Here is a 17,933-nt window from a genome sequence, read left to right on the forward strand (position 1 = left end):
TTTCCAGTAGGGCCACACGTTACATGATCACGGCAATGAAGGAGGTTTTGAACATTTCTGATACTACAAGTACCACAAAAAAGGGTATTATGTGGGGTGTGAAAAAACTACCCGTAGTTTTTCCAGAATCAGATGAATTAAATGAGGTGTGTGATGAAGCGTGGGTTTCCCCCGATAAAAAACTGCTAATTTCTAAAAAATTATTGGCATTATACCCTTTCCCGCCAGAGGTTAGGGCGCGTTGGGAAACACCCCCTAGGGTAGATAAGGCGCTCACACGCTGATCAAAACAAGTGGCGTTACCGTCTCCTGATACGGCCGCCCTCAAGGAGCCAGCTGATAGAAAGCTGGAAAACATCCTAAAAAGTATATACACACATACTGGTATTATACTGCAACCAGCAATCGCCTCAGCCTGGATGTGCAGTGCTGGGGTGGCTTGGTCGGATTCCCTGACTGAAAATATTGATACCCTGGACAGGGACAGTATTTTATTGACTATAGAGCATTTAAAGGATGCATTTCTATATATGCGAGATGCACAGAGGGATATTTGCACCCTGGCATCAAGAGTAAGTGCGCTGTCCATTTCTGCCAGAAGAGGGTTATGGACGCGACAGTGGTCAGGTGATGTGGATTCCAAACGGCATATGGAAGTATTGCCGTATAAAGGGGAGGAGTTATTTGGGGTCGGTCTATCGGACCTGGTGGCCACGGCAACGGCTGGGAAATCCACCTTTTTTACCCCAGGTCACCTCTCAGCAGAAAAAGACTCCGTCTTTTCAGCCTCAGTCCTTTCGTCCCCATAAGGGCAAGCGGGCAAAAGGCCACTCATATCTGCCCCGGGGCAGAGGAAAGGGAAAAAGACTGCAGCAGGCAGCCTCTTCACAGGAACAGAAGCCCTCCCCCGCTTCTGCCAAGTCCTCAGCATGACGCTGGGGCCTTACAAGCGGACTCAGGTATGGTGGGGGGTCGTCTCAAGAAATTCAGGGCGCAGTGGGCTCACTCGCAAGTGGACCCCTGGATCCTACAAGTAGTATCTCAGGGGTACAAATTGGAATTCGTGACGTCTCCCCCTCGCCGGTTCCTGAAGTCTGCTTTACCAACGTCTCCCTCCGACAGGGAGGCGGTATTGGAAGCCATTCACAAGCTGTATTCCCAGCAGGTGATAATCAAGGTACCCCTCCTACAACAGGGAAAGGGGTACTATTCCACGCTGTTGTGGTACCGAAGCCGGACGGCTCGGTGAGACCTATTTTAAATCTGAAATCTTTGAACACTTACATAAAAAGGTTCAAATTCAAGATGGAGTCACTCAGAGCAGTGATAGCGAGCCTGGAAGAAGGGGACTATATGGTGTCTCTGGACATCAAGGATGCTTACCTCCATGTCCCAATTTACCCTTCTCACCAAGGGTACCTCAGGTTTGTGGTACAAAACTGTCATTATCAGTTTCAGACGCTGCCGTTTGGATTGTCCACGGCGCCCCGGGTCTTTACCAAGGTAATGGCCGAAATGATGATTCTTCTTCGAAGAAAAGGCGTCTTAATTATCCCTTACTTGGACGATCTCCTGATAAGGGCAAGGTCCAGGGAACAGTTAGAGGTCGGAGTAGAACTATCTCAAGTAGTACTACGACAGCACGGGTGGATTCTAAATATTCCAAAATCGCAGCTGATTCCGACGACTCGTCTGCTGTTTCTAGGGATGATGCTGGACACAGTCCAGAAAAAGGTGTTTCTCCCGGAGGAGAAAGCCAGGGAGTTATCCGAGCTAGTCAGGAACCTCCTAAAACCAGGCCAAGTGTCAGTGCATCAATGCACAAGGGTCCTGGGAAAAATGGTGGCTTCTTACGAAGCGATTCCATTCGGCAGATTCCACGCAAGAACTTTTCAATGGGATCTGCTGGACAAATGGTCCGGATCGCATATTCAGATGCATCAGCGGATAACCCTGTCTCCAAGGACAAGGGTGTCTCTCCTGTGGTGGTTGCAGAGTGCTCATCTTCTAGAGGGCCGCAGATTCGGCATTCAGGACTGGGTCCTGGTGACCACGGATGCCAGCCTGAGAGGCTGGGGAGCAGTCACACAGGGAAAAAATTTCCAGGGCTTGTGGTCAAGCATGGAAACGTCATTTCACATAAATATCCTGGAACTAAGGGCCATTTACAATGCCCTAAGTCAAGCAAGGCCTCTGCTTCAAGGTCAGCCGGTGTTGATTCAATCGGACAACATCACGGCAGTCGCCCACATAAACAGACAGGGCGGCACAAGAAGCAGGAGGGCAATGGCAGAAACTGAAAGGATTCTTCGCTGGGCGGAAAATCATGTGATAGCACTGTCAGCAGTGTTCATTCCGGGAGTGGACAACTGGGAAGCAGACTTCCTCAGCAGACACGACCTCCACCCGGGGGAGTGGGGACTTCACCCAGAAGTCTTCCACATGATTGTGAACCGTTGGGAAAAACCAAAGGTGGACATGATGGCGTCCCGCCTCAACAAAAAACTAGACAGATATTGCGCCAGGTCAAGGGACCCTCAGGCAATAGCGGTGGACGCTCTGGTAACACCGTGGGTGTACCAGTCAGTGTATGTGTTCCCTCCTCTGCCTCTCATACCCAAGGTACTGAGAATCATAAGAAGGAGAGGAGTAAGAACTATACTCGTGGCTCCGGATTGGCCAAGGAGGACTTGGTACCTGGAACTTCAAGAGATGCTCACGGAGGACCCGTGGCCTCTACCTCTAAGAAGGGACCTGCTCCAGCAGGGACCCTGTCTGTTCCAAGACTTACCGCGGCTGCGTTTGACGGCATGGCGGTTGAACGCCGGATCCTGAAGGAAAAAGGCATTCCGGATGAAGTCATCCCTACCCTGATCAAAGCCAGGAAGGATGTAACCGTGCAACATTATCACCGTATCTTGCGTAAATATGTTGCGTGGTGTGAGGCCAGGAAGGCCCCTACAGAGGAATTTCAACTGGTTCGTTTCCTGCATTTCCTGCAAACAGGACTGTCTATGGGCCTAAAATTAGGGTCCATTAAGGTTCAAATTTCGGCCCTGTCGATTTTTCTTCCAAAAAGAACTAGCTTCAGTTCCTGAAGTTCAGACGTTTGTCAAAGGGGTACTGCATATCCTTTTGTGCCTCCAGTGGCACCTTGGGATCTCAATGTGGTGTTGGGATTCCTAAAATCACATTGGTTTGAACCACTCACCACTGTGGACTTAAAATACCTCACATGGAAAGTGGTAATGCTGTTAGCCCTGGCTTCAGCCAGGCGTGTTTCAGAATTGGCGGCTTTATCTTATAAAAGCCCTTACCTAATTTTCCATACGGACAGGGCAGAATTGAGGACTCGTCCTCAATTTCTCCCTAAGGTGGTTTCAGCATTTCACTTGAACCAGCCTATTGTGGTGCCTGCGGCTACTAGGGACTTGGAAGACTCCAAGTTGCTGGACGTAGTCAGGGCCCTGACAATATATGTTTCCAGGACGGCTGGAGTCAGAAAATCTGACTCGCTGTTTATCCTGTATGCACCCAACAAGCTGGGTGCTCCTGCTTCTAAGCAGACTATTGCTCGTTGGATTTGTAGTACAATTCAGCTTGCACATTCTGTGGCAGGCCTGCCACAGCCAAAATCTATAAAAGCTCATTCCACAAGGAAAGTGGGCTCATCTTGGGCGGCTGCCCGAGGGGTCTCGGCTTTACAACTTTGCCGAGCAGCTACTTGGTCAGGGGCAAACACGTTTGCTAAATTCTACAAATTTGATACCCTGGCTGAGGAGGACCTGGAGTTCTCTCATTCGGTGCTGCAGAGTCATCCGCACTCTCCCGCCCGTTTGGGAGCTTTGGTATAATCCCCATGGTCCTTACGGAGTCCCCAGCATCCACTTAGGACGTTAGAGAAAATAAGAATTTACTTACCGATAATTCTATTTCTCATAGTCCGTAGTGGATGCTGGGCGCCCATCCCAAGTGCGGATTGTCTGCAATACTTGTACATAGTTATTGTTACAAAATCGGGTTATTATTGTTGTGAGCCATCTTGTCAGAGGCTCCTTTGTTATCATGCTGTTAACTGGGTTCAGATCACAGGTTGTACGGTGTGATTGGTGTGGCTGGTATGAGTCTTACCCGGGATTCAAAATCCTTTCTTATTGTGTACGCTCGTCCGGGCACAGTATCCTAACTGAGGCTTGGAGGAGGGTCATAGGGGGAGGAGCCAGTGCACACCAGCTAGTCCTAAAGCTTTTACTTTGTGCCCAGTCTCCTGCGGAGCCGCTATTCCCCATGGTCCTTACGGAGTCCCCAGCATCCACTACGGACTATGAGAAATAGAATTATCGGTAAGTAAATTCTTATTTTTTTAATGTGCTCATATTTGAAACTGTTTACATATGTAATTGAAAGAAATAGCCAAAACTTATGCCGCACACTTCTGCACAACAGGGCTTGCCTAAAAATTTCAACACTGGCGTAATGAAATAAGCCGGAATTATGCAGCTCATTCCTGTGGGAGGGAGTGTGGCTAGGTGATGCAGACAGTAACCAAGGGGTGGGGCCATCTCTGGGCCAATAGGCAGCACGGCCCTATGCTTCCCACCCACAGATCGCATGCTTATCTGATAATACCCCTCTCCCCCTCATTCCTTTTAAAAAGCTAAGAAATCAGATATGACACAAAATAAAAACAAAAACCCCCAGGTGGCCCCATGAGGTCATTGGCCTACTGGGAAATTCCCAGTAAGGTATTTGGCCCATCAGCACCTGGCAAATGGTGTTATGTGGAGAAAGTGTTACAGTTCTGTATGTCAAACGGTCTTCCTAGTTATCTGCTTCTGAGTATTAACCCCGCTGTACATCTGTTGACCGTGTACTACTCAAATTTAACCTTTTTATTATTATTATTATTATTATTATTATTATTATTATGGTATAAATGATCTACATTTCGGAAACCATCTCATACAGTATATCCTTATTTCAGCACATCCGGACTTACACACTTGGGCAAGGAAAAGGAAATGAAAGCAAATGTTGACAACTTTTATGCCCACAAAAAGGCAAAGTTTAGGAGTCATACAAATAAACTGAAGGTTAAAACATGGTTAATAATGAGTAAAATAGGACTATCTACAGTAATAGGTAGGCTGCTAATGATTCACCCGTGTGAGGCTTAAAGCTCCAATACTGGCTGCATTTACTAACCTGCTCCTCCAACTTCCTTTTTTTAAACACCTTCATTGCTGAGCCTAGTTTGTCACATGCCAACATTAGTAGAGTAACTAAATATGCAGTACCCACACACATTTTACCTTGATTATTTTCAGAAGACTTTTAATTTCCAGAGAATACTGTTAGTGCGCGTATTTCTCCTCTCACAGCAAAACCAAGCTACTCTTCCGCACAACTGGAAGAGTAGGCAGCTCTCCTGCATCCGGCTCACTTCCTAGTAATAAGGGCAAGATGGGGATATCTTTACCAGAACTGCGGTGCCATTGTGGAGAGGTGGGGCTAAATTATGCAAATTACGTGCATTTTCAGGTGTTGGGACAGGGCCTAATTATGCACATTCTGGTCCCACCCCTAAAGTGGCCTGCGGCATCTCCTCTTTGGGCTTCTCCCAGAGAGGAGACAAAAAAAAAGGCAATTATGCTGTAGCCACCATCTACAAATACTTTGCATTATTCCAGCTTTCCAAAATAGAGAAAAGGCGATTGCTACACATTAGTTTTTAGAATAAAATCAGCACTTGAAAATTATAATGCATTTTATCTTTTTTTATGTGCTTGAATGAACACATAAGATGTGTAGGAATAGTATGGTAGCCCCACAGGTATTCCATTGTAAGAAACAGACAGCCAAAAGTGGTTCTTTGTGATTATTGTTGTCAGGATAGGAAAGATTTGGACATTAAACATCCCATCTATGGATTTTCTAACACTTTCTCTGTACTATATTATGTTATTCTATGTGCTCATCTTGACAATATCTACTAAGGATGCACCATACTTGCCTACCCTCCTGGAATAACTGGGAGTCTCCAGAAAATCTGGTGCCACTCCCACCCCCCCGGAGAGGTAGGCAAGTCTCCCATCGGCGCAGCACCTTGCAAACCCCCTGTGGCCACCCACTTACAGAGCACAAGTGGGAGGTCCAAGGGGACATGATTACGTGATTCGTGCTGAATCGCGTCATCGCAGCCCCACCCACCGCTGTACAATGCCTGTCCTAATGGCATTTTATAGTGGGGCCTGGTCATGATGATGCAACCATGAATGCCATGCCCCTTGCCCTGCCTCTTTCACTGTGTCATGCCCCTACTCCGCATCATGCCTGTCTGCACCGCCCCCTGCAGCCCCGAGCTGGCTGCCCTTGCCTGGAGGGGGCAGCCAGAATGTTGGCAACCCTGGGATGCACCCTTCCAAACAAGGGTGTCCCCAAGTATGTATGTGCAAGGGTGGGTGAGAATGTGCACATTAATTCCCCTCCTCCATCTGTCGGATGTACTGATCACTAGACAATAACTACTGATCACCCACAACATGGGTCCTATAAGGAAATTTCCAATTTGAACTCTTGCTGAGCCTAGGATGAGTGCCATTTAACCTAAGCAATGAAAGGGTTAAAATAAATGTAAAAAAAAAAAATCACTTTTTCATTAATGGGTCTTTTTGCAGGGAGCCTAGACCTGCTGTTCCATCAACCTCTATGTTTTGATTAGTGGGAATATTCATTCATAAAGATAAAATACAAATGCAAATAAATGCAGAGAACAGCGTCAATATCTTCTTTTTCTTTTTTTGTGTGGAAAGTAATGCTTTTTTTTAACAATTTCAGTCATACAGTATTTAAGAAAACATTGGGGTAAGGTCGGGGGCATGAAAATGTCAGTGGTTTAGGAAATGTTAGGTCCTTCCGATTAGAGGAGCTGCTAGATAGAAGTGGATATATCTGGATGTTTCTTGATGAATGCGTGCTTGGTATAATTACTGTATGTTCCACTTTGGCTGCCAAATACAAAAACAAGGTCTTGTTTTGTGGCAGGAGATATTGTATTGTGTATTTTAGGAAGTTTTCCTGGTTTATCAGGTGACAAAGCAGTCTTTATCAAAACGTAATACAAACTTATTTATGGACATATTTTGAGGTTTGTAAAATGCATTGTAATTTAAACATTAAAATGTACACATGTAACACATGACGTAAAACAGAACCATTGTCCTTATAATGTCATGACTGAAGACATAACTGAAGCTTCAGCTAGAATTATTATAGGGTAATTCCATTGTAATAAACATTACATTTTGAAATATATTTAATGTGAAAGATATTTTTTTGAGCATGTGTTTTGATTATTTTGTGCAAAGTAACTATTGTTTGTGTGGTACATAATATGCTTTAATTTTGACGCAAAGCTTGTCTTGAAAACTGGTAACAAACGTTACATAAAAGACCATTTTCATGGAATTACCCTTTAGGTATCAAAATATATAGCTAATGTGAGTAATCCCTTTTGTCTTGCCCAGAAAGAGGCTTGGTATTATGATAAATGTTATATTATGATCTGATCAAAATATATGAAGCTAAACAGACTCAGTTAATATTTTATTAATAATATTTACACATCACACTACAGCAGTTCTGTATAGAATAGTCACACTTCGGTATATTCACAGTAAATCCGTACTTCAGATTTCCTGACACTTTGTAGGGATCTTATGCTTTCACTCCTTGATCTGATGTTGGATCTGTTGAACAGTCTCTGAGAGAAGGACCTGCACATGAAGAAATAGATGATAGGGTCTAGACACACGTTGCAGGCAGACAGAAACAGAGTTGATTCCTTGCAGTAAACTAAGATGTTATACACATATTTATCCAGAATTGTATCCAGCTGGAACAGGAAAGGCAGCCCACACAGATGATAAGGCAAAAAACATACAAAGAAAACAGCCACCACTACACGGATACTTTGGTTATGTCTTCGAGTCCGACTTGAACAACTGATAAATGGTTTGCTAGATTTCTGAATGTGCCGAGATATTGAAATGTAGCAGGCAATCAGCACAACCATCACAGTAAAGAATATGAACATATCAATATAAACAATAGCTTTGTGCCATTTAACTCCAAATGGGCTTTTGAGTTTCATGCAGTCGTTGACATTGTTCCTGGTGGGTTGGACATTTGTCAGGATGACGTTTGGCAAGGCAAACAGGGTCATGGTTAGCCAAACGCACAAGGACACGACCTTTGTGAACTTGATGCTATACATTTTCGAACTCCCAAAAGGTTTTACCACTTTCAGGTACCTATCAATGCTAATTAGTCCAAGAAACACAATGCTAATGTACATACTTGTGTAGAACAAAATACTGGTGTAGCGACAGAGGTAGATGTTGAAATGCCATGGTGCAATCCCTGAAGTTTGTGTGATCTTAAAAGGGAAGGAGGCCGTCATCAGGAGGTCAGCAACCATAATGTTCTTGAGATAGAAAATGAAACTGGTCTTGTTTCTTATATGGAAGAAAATCCAGACTGCAAGGCCATTCAGCATGACACTTCCCAAGAAAATGACCAGATATAGCACAGGAAAGATGATTCTTAGGAGTTCTGTGAGAGCAGTAGAGTTTCCCCCATGATTTGTTACATTAATGTTTAATTCATCCTTTCTGTATTCTGTGGGGAGAAAAAAGTATAGGCTTAGCAAAGCGTTAGGATTTTAAAGTGGATCATAAAAAAATAAAATAGAAAATAAAGATGTGTGCAAATCCAATATGGACTACAGTAATAAACATAAAACACTTATTAAAAATATTTCTGTTAATAAAAGTGACATGTTATATTAACATTTATATAATTCGTAAAACACTGTGCACTTACTACTGCTCAGTATCTAACTCCCTGGATCCTAAATTGGGAAATTTCATCTATGACTTCTAATGAATGAGGTAGATGGATTCATATTTCCCAGTAAAGGATCCAATATGGAGCCCAAGCTATTATAGTGATTTACGCTAATGACAATGCATGTGCTTTGTAGCTCTGCCCTGACTCCTCCTCCAGGGACTCCCCTGGCAGACTGCCAAGCAAAGCAGAACATTGTAGTCAATGTACAAAGGAAAATGTGTAGGAAAGTGGAAAACAGAACAGGGACCCAGCTCCAATGTTTCAAAGCCAGATCAGAGACTATTGCCCACCATCACCTGGCTATACCAAGCATTTGGACTACCAACCCCCCTCTCTCCCATCTGCTTGCTCCCCCTCCCCCCTTTCCCCCTCCTTTACCCTTCACTAGTCTGTAGTCTTGTCTTTGCAACACCCCCACCCCAACTTGTGTATTGTCAGTCGTTACATACAGGGTCGTATTAACTCATGGATGGGCTCCTACACTTTCATAAATTTTGGGGCCCCTCCGGCACTTCAGTCTTTCACCCCACTACAGCTGACATATGGGAAACAGATCTTATGCCATAATTTACACTTTCAGTGACACTGATACCCAGTTAAAGCCAATAAAGCCTGATGACCTCTTTTCTCACAATGCAGTTGTTCTTCCTTTTTTGTTATGAAATAGCGTTAGTGAGCTATTGGCCCGCCGTCTCCCCCCTCTCCCCATTGTCTCATAACAAACCTCAGCTGACTAAGGGTGTGCCTTGCTACGGTGCAGAGTGCAAATTGCCTTTAACCATTGGAGCCCTAGGGCGCAGGTAAGAGTGCCTTAGCCAAAAAAATACAGTGCCCTTAGGCTTCAGCCTAGTCAGCCTTATGGATAATACGGCCCTGGTTACATGTCTACATTGTCCTCCACTTCCCGGCCAGGATCTAATTCACATTTAGCATAGATATACAAGTGTGTATACCATTCATTATTGTGGCACACCATTTAGTATCATACATCACAGAAATTTGTTTTGTACCATTAATTTATAACCATTACCAATTCCATTAATTATCTACATTGTACCTAATGGCCACATTTATGTTAATGTAAATAAATCTCATTGGTAATACATTCCCATTCACTCTAACCATTGTAATTTGCCATCAAATAATGTACCTTCACTTGAGGTTAGTGCTTGGCAATACATCATTATTAAGTATGGTTTACGTACTTAGGAGGATATTCAATTACCTGCAGTACATTACTGCAGGTAATATCGCACAGGGTTATCTAATAACACGAGCACCGGCTTATCGGGGGTTACCTGTTGCTGCACCAGGTGCCGGCTCCTGACAGCTCCCGCTGCAGCGGGAGCTGTCAGGTTCCCCCTCGTCAAATGACCGTTCCCCCATCATGTGACCGCTGCCAGGGGGCGGGGAAGAGGGGGGATTCGGGTCATGGCGCTGTCCCGGCTTCCCCGTTGGGAGTCACAGTGGCGATTGCCAGCTCCCGAACCGCAGTGCTCTCCCTGCAGTCCCAGCCTGCTGCAGCGGGCATGGGACACTGCAGGTCGCCGTGATTATTGGGGATTTTGTTTCACCTGTGATTACTGGAAAAAAGTGGAAAAACGTTGCTTCACCTCTAAGTGGATACCCCCCTGAATATACTGTATTTCACAGTACAAAAATGAGATTATTTGCGGACTGCAATTATTGAAATAAGACAAGCGGTTTCCTGCAGATGCATGATGCAGGTGAATTTTTTGTTGTATTAACTTGGTTTTTGCACTAGCTCTTAGCTGGCGAAGATTGGATCTCATCCTTTTCTTTTAATAAAACGCATTTTGCACCTGCCACCCGACCCCCCCCCCCCTTCTTCCCTCCCTCCTCCACTTTAATGCCGGATCCTCCTAACTATCCTCCCACGTCATCTCACAGCACATGCCTGGACCTCCCTGACTCTCACAACTAAGAAAACAATACATGTAATACTTTGTTGGCGTGCTTCCATATTTACATAATATGGCTGTGAATGTAATGCTACTGTATGTGAAAAAAAAACTAAAATTATACAAAAGTGTTTTACATCATTTTACAGGATACTACATTTTATTCTGCATTCTGAATTTCTGACCAAGTTGTAGATAAGAAATCACCTGTAATCAGAGGCAGGAAGTAGTGGTAATCTGTAAGAACAAGCTAAACCTGCCCAGTGGAGTAGGACAGGAGAAACTATTACTGTTCTAACATGAAAATTCACCAGACTTTTTTTATTCTATAATTACATCAATATTAGAACTTCTGCACTTACCATTCTTTTAATTCCCTAAAGATTTCTTATGTAAATAGAGGAATTCATGTACCTACTCGTACAGTACAGTACAGTACAGTACAGTACATAACATATTCCTGTACATTAGTCTATCTGAGAGCCACAGAATATTTGACATTTGAAATTAACAGTGTCCATACCTCCCAACTGTCCCAAATACAGCGGGACAGTCCCGCTAATTTGACACTGTGTCCCGCGGGGGGGAGGGGGGGGCAGTGTCACGGATCGGGGTCATGGGCGCAGGGAGCGCCGATACTTACCCATCCGGACCAGTGGCGGAACTAGCGAGCGGTGGGCCCAGGTGCAACAAAATGCTTTGGAACCCCCCCACCCCCTCATCCCGTCCAAGTCCACTCCCCTCACCCCCAAATTAGGGATTCTTTGCATGTGCCTTTATATATATATATATATATATATATATACACACACACACACACACACACACACACACACACACACACACACACACACACACACAGTCAGGTCCATAAATATTGGGACATTGACACAATTCTCATATTTTGGGCTCTATACACCACCACAATGGATTTGAAATGAAACAAACAAGATGTGCTTTAACTGCAGAATTTCTGCTTTAATTTGAGGGTATTTACATCCAAATCAGGTGAACGGTGTAGGAATTACAACGGTTTCTATATGTGCCTCCCACTTTTTAAGGGACCAAAAGTAATGGGACAAACTAAACTAATATGCGCATACATTGCCAGATACACATGCCCCCACGGTTCCAGATATTTGCCCTCATAGTGCCAGATATGCCCCCATAGTGCGAGATACACATATTCCCCCATGGTGCCAGATATGCCCTCATAGTGCCAGATATGCCCCCACAGTGCTAGATATGCCCCCCACATTGCCAGATACACATGCCCCACAGTGCTAGATATGCCCCCCACATTGCCAGATACACATGACCCCACAGTGCTAGATATGCCCCCACACTGCCAGATACACAGGCCCCCACAGTGCTAGATATGCCCAGTCCACCCGCCCCCCATACCCCCCGCAGCCTGTCTCTACTCACCATGATCCGGCAGGTGTTCACGGCAGACTGGCAGTAGGTTCCCCGCGCTCCTGCTTCTCCTTCTCACATACCTGTCGCATGGCTTGTTATGTGCAGGTTGGGGGGGGGGGGGGTGAATGGCACTGTGCGGCGGAACTGAATGGCAGGGGGCAGCAGAGTGCGGGCAGCAGCAGGCGGTGCGGGCAGCGGCTGGGGACAGAAGGGCAACGCTGCAGCGGCTGAGGAGGCCTGCGCTCTGCTTCTCTTCGGCGGCAGGCATCATGTAATGAGTAAGTTTGACTCAGTACATGCCGCTGGCTTTGGGCCCCTTGACAGCGGTGGGCCCCAGTGCAAGGCACTGCTTGCACTGGTGGTAGTTCCGCCACTGGTCTAGACGCTCTGGCAGGGACCCTCCGACGGTGGTGCGAGCTGCTGGTGGCGGGCGCTGACTGTGGGCAGGGGTCCTGGGGGCAGGGTCTGGCAGCGGAGGTCTCTGGCTCCGGGCTCTGCCATCTTGGAATGTCAGGTGACCACAGGAGCCAATACGATGTCACTGGCAGGCAAACTCTAAGGGACCAATCAGTAGCTGCCTGCAGGTATAAAGCAGGCAATCTATTGGTGAGAGATTGCCAGTGCAACGTTCACCCAGTTACTGGGTGCTTTAGTTCTCTGTGCTCTCTGTGCGCCGCAGCCTTGACAGTCTAGCATCCAGCTATTCCTCCAGCTATCCCAGGGTGCCAGTTCTTCACAAGCTGCAACATACAGACCCAAGCTACGGTTCCTACCATTTGCAAGACGGATTGGTCTCCCACAGTCTAGTCCCAGTCACGCCTCAGCCATTGCAGTTACCAAACTCACAGGAGGCAACTGCAAGTCCGGGATCACGGTAACCTGACTCCACTTCCCGTATAGCCTAAACTGTCGGTACATCAGTCACTTCCGAGTCATTCCACCATCTGCTATCTATGAAAAGAACCTTCATTTGGCCGGCCCGGTTCATACTCAAAAACTCAACTGCATTCCGATCTCCTGACTCCAGTTCTGGATTCACAACCAATGTCCAGCCTGACAGTGACAGGCAGATTGGGAAAGCCAGTGAACACCACTGCTCTGCTCTGCAAAGCGCATGCACACGGTATCTATCAGTGCAGGGAGGGTTAGCTGGGGGCTGCCCAGCTGCTCAGGGAGCGCTGGGCTCGACCCCAAAATGACAAAAAGGGAGGTCGCGGTGCTAGGCCATGACCTTCCACCCAATGCCACGCCCACTCAACAAAGGCCACGTCCCCTTTTGTTGCGGCCACACTCCTAAATCAGCGGCATTAAAAGTTGGGAGGTATGAGTGTCTCTTTACTGAGACATAATAATGAAATTATTCTCACACAAGCTGATCTTTTGAGCTTGAAACTTGCTTCTTAACCTAATTCACTACTAATAGGGACATTCATTTAGCCACAGGGTTTACGATTAGCGGGGATTACCCTGTGCATGAATGCTCGAAGTTTGCATAAAAATGACAAAATTGGGGGTTCGCTTGTGGGAAAACCCCATTAATTCCGCAGTTTATGCAGAATCAGTGGGTTTCCATGCCTGAATCATGATTTTTAGGTGCGGGAAAAAAGGCTATTTAATTGATTTAATTTTGGCTGGAAGTTAGCCGCGAGATAAACCCCTCCAACTGTTGCAATACAAATTCCACATATTTACCAGTGCACATCTGCGAATCATGTGATATAACCTATAGAATGGGAAACGCAAGCTCAGATTCTCAGGGGTAAACTTATGCCAATGCTAACTGGAAAGCAGATTAGCAAGGTTCACCCACTGGCAGCCTGGGAATTGAGTACTATAAAACAGTAGAATTTGCATGCAAAAGGCAAAGGAATATATGTTATATACAGGCCAGGCTTTGTATGCAATACTACATGCTGGGCATATGGTGGCCACATTGGTATATGCTGGGCATAGTGTAATATATGCTTCATACAGGACAACATGCTGGGCATACTGTAAACACCAGAGCTACATTATATGCAGTTACGGTGATATATTATGGGCACAGGGTTGCATGCTTTGCACAATGGCGGCATACTGTGGGTATGGGACTCAGGGTCGACAGTGTCTAGGTCGACACCCATTATGTCGACATCTATTGGTCGACAGTGTCTAGGTCGACACTAGAAATAGGTGGACACGGTCATTAGGTCGACATGAAAAAAGGTCAACATGAGTTTTTCATGTTTTTTTGGTGTTGTTTTCTTCATAAAGTGACCGGGAACCCCAATTAGTGCACCATGTCCCCTCACATGGCAAGGTACCTCACTCTGCTACCGCTGCGCTCGGCACAGGTTACCGTTCCCAATCATAACCCACTTAGATCGTAAAGTATGAAAAAGGTCAAAGAAAGAAAAAAAAGTGAAAAACTCAAGTCGACATTTTTGCATGTCGACCTTATGGTCGAGTTGACCTATTTCTAGTGTCGACCTGTTCACTGTCGACCAATGGGTGTAAACCTAAGTGGTGTGGACCCAGAGTTTGGATACCATATATTGTATAGTGAGCAAATGATAGTATATAGGATTGTATGGTAGCCATTATTCTTTCACTGCGTTCCATGCTTTGCTCCAGGGTCAGAACAACAAACAAACAGCCTTGAACAATAAGTGATTAACAGGATGGATTTGCCACCCATTATTGACAAGCACTAACATCACTGGCTGATACACATATTTGAACAAAATTGAAAATACATGTTTCCTAAACAATTACTGTTATGTTGACAAAAATTCTTAAATAGAATCTGTATTGGAAACCCTATAATTCAATTATCGTATGTGTTTTTCTTGATAAAACTATATCCTTATCTACTGTACTGATTAGCATCTGACCGTCATGTGTGTATTAAGAGACGACACTTAAAAATTTAATTTTATAATAAAACAAAGTGTGCCCCAACCCAAAGAGTCTTCTTTTCTGTCCACAATTACCTATGTAATCATTTCACTCCTGGGTGCACCACCAGCTGAGTTATCTGTATGTTGGTAATTAATATTATACAATATACTATTTAAACAATATTAATAAGAACATATCTGTGCGGTATCTACTCCAAACTCCCTAGTAATTTGAAAACATTTTGACAATTTGCAAGTTGGCTTGTCAAGCATAAAGCAAATGATTGTGCTTGCCTATGTCATACAACTTTAGTACACAGTATCATACTGATAAAAATGACATGATCCTTCTAGGCTGCCCATTCTTGTTCCCCAAAACTATAGACTCTATTTGCTCATGACCTGTCTATCCAGGGTTATGTCAATTTGACTTGTTCAGTGAATCTATAACAGTGTTTATTTAAGTTTCTGAATGTTTCATACTTGAAGCTAAATGTAAGCTGAGTTTCCGGAGGTGCAGGATTTTGTGCTTGTCTACCCATTTTTTTTTAAAGCAGCAATCATTTACATGTTGGTTTTGCCTTGTAAATTATTGCTGCTTTAAAAAAATGGCCAGAGTCCCATGCCTTCGGAAGCTCGGAGGCTATTACATTTAGCTCTAGTTGTTAGAATCTGTATTGAGCACAGCTTATGGGCCCTACACACTGGCCGACATCACTGCACAATATGAACGATCTCGTTCATTAATGAACGAGATAACGTTCATATCGTGCAGTGTGGAGGCACCAGCGATAAACGATGCGCGGCCCCGCGCTCGTTCATCGCTGGTGCCCCGTCGGCTGTGCATGCAGGTCAATATGGACAATCTCGTCCATATTTGCCTGCAGTTCTATGGAGCCGTGTGACGGGGGGAGTGAAGTAACTTCACCCCCCCGTCACTGCCCCCACACCCGTCTGCCGTATCGGCGGTCGGGCAGCTAGGCGGCACATCGCCGAGTCTGTAGGGACCATTAGTCGATCATGGTCAAATTAGTTCTGTGAGCTATAATCAGTCTCCTGTTAACCAGTCAGCTGTGCAGACTAAGTGTCACTGTGCTGAGCTTTGTTCTGACTCCTAATTGCTACATCTTGAGTTAGAATTTTGCTTGGTTCTTGGACTACTTCTGATTGGATGTTTCAGCCTTTACAGGGAGTCTCCCTGGGTATCTCTAGATACTCTGTTGTGGGTTGTAATCAGTCTGATCCTGTCTTGTACTGATGCATACTTGGATTTATGCTGTGAGCCAGTGACGTGCAGTGAGGTGAGGCAGAGCCTTTCCTGCCATACTAACGTATATACCAGAGCTTTGACTACATAAAGTATATAAAAAATACAAAGAATATATTAGAAATATCTTCTTTTTATTAGTCTAATCTTTTTTTATAGTAAAAACTCCAGAGTGAAAAGTCTATGGCAGGTGATGCAGTGCCCCACCTGTGTATCTTTTCCTGCACATCTCTGATCAAAAATCACCAAATTTCCAGGAGTATATAGTGCTGCACCTGTGTATAATGCCTACATGAACCCTTGGGCTCATATATTGAGTATAAATCTGGCCTCCTGAGCCATTTACCTCACCGCATGTCCCTGCTATGAGCTGCTCAGCAAAGTTCATCAGCCTTTATCATCTGGAAAGCCTCTTACCTGATATTTCTCTATGATGAAGCTAACCTGTAAAGGATCTGTTAAGTATGTCGCTACAGTGAGATGATTTGTGCATATTGTAAATGTGCGGAATTTCATTATAGTGCAGTTAATCTGGAGTATTCTTAAGATCTACTCAATAGCTAGTACTACTTATCAGTTCTTATCTCTACTGGGTAAAATAATTTAGCAATTGGAGAGAACGGTGCAATATTTATATACAAGGCATTTGCTGTACTTATACATCCCAAAAAAAATCTGTAACGTCTCATCAATTCTCTTTTGTGGAAAATACTTGCATTATTTAAGAGAATTGCCCAGCAAAACATTTATCAGTGCTATTTGGGTAACTGACAAGCATACTCTTCAGTGAAGATTGCCCAAGCTACAGTATACTGAAGATCTGGCATGCTGTTTTTCTCTGGGTTGGATATGTGTGACCGTCGGTCAGGAGTCCGCTGGTCACAATACTGACGGTGGGATCCCGGTTGTTTGATGGCCGGTGGGGGGGGGGGGGGAGCGCAACAAAGACCCTTGCTGGCTTGTTGCGCTCGCCATGCAGCGGGCTCGGTGGCTCGCTTAGCTCGCCACAGGTTCTATTCCCACTCTTTGGCTGTCATGGACTAGAATAGTCCCTGTTGGTCGGCATGCTGACTGCGGGGATTTTCAGATGCCGGGATTCCGGCATCAGTATTGTGACCGCAGTCTCCTGACCACCGGTCACATCAACGCAACCCATTAAGTTTTGGTCGTTTCTAAGGTGTCCTGTTCCCTTTAATTGTATGTGTCCGTGATCTTGATCTTGCACTACTTAGAATTGAAGACCTGGTGGCTGCTCAGTACCAGTAAATGATTTCAGTTCTGGGAAAGAGGGCTGTTATATGTGAGCAGAGCCAGATTAAAGGAGGGGCAACTGGGATGGTCGTCTTGGTGCCCCCACACATTAGGGGCCCCCACACACTGCTCTTTTAATCTAAGCAGTCCCCCTCTGGCAGCTCAGCTGTTCATTAACAGCAGTCGCCGAGGAGCTCCCCAGTGTACAGTCAGTCTCGTGGGATAATGAAGTGAAATCCTGCAAGACATGTCTGCTGCTCTGGCGCACTGTGCTGCTGCTTCATG

At 45.1% G+C, this 17,933-nt stretch overlaps 2 protein-coding genes across 10 annotated transcripts in view; one reads left to right on the forward strand and one right to left on the reverse strand.

Moving 5' to 3' along the window:
• The window catches only part of MED12L (mediator complex subunit 12L), a 1,138,385-nt gene that overhangs the window by 483,721 nt on the left and 636,731 nt on the right, over positions 1-17,933 (forward strand). The gene's annotated exons all lie outside the window — the stretch shown is intronic.
• Positions 7,593-17,933, reverse strand: part of GPR87 (G protein-coupled receptor 87) — a 29,780-nt gene continuing 19,439 nt past the window's right edge. For both annotated transcript variants that reach the window (XM_063916064.1, XM_063916063.1), the window contains one exon: positions 7,593-8,679. In XM_063916064.1, the coding sequence (XP_063772134.1) occupies positions 7,655-8,679 (1,025 nt within the window). In that variant the 3' untranslated portion in view covers positions 7,593-7,654. The remainder of the gene's footprint in view (positions 8,680-17,933) is intronic.

Source organism: Pseudophryne corroboree, chromosome 4, assembly GCF_028390025.1.
Source record: "Pseudophryne corroboree isolate aPseCor3 chromosome 4, aPseCor3.hap2, whole genome shotgun sequence".
NCBI lineage: Eukaryota > Metazoa > Chordata > Amphibia > Anura > Myobatrachidae > Pseudophryne > Pseudophryne corroboree.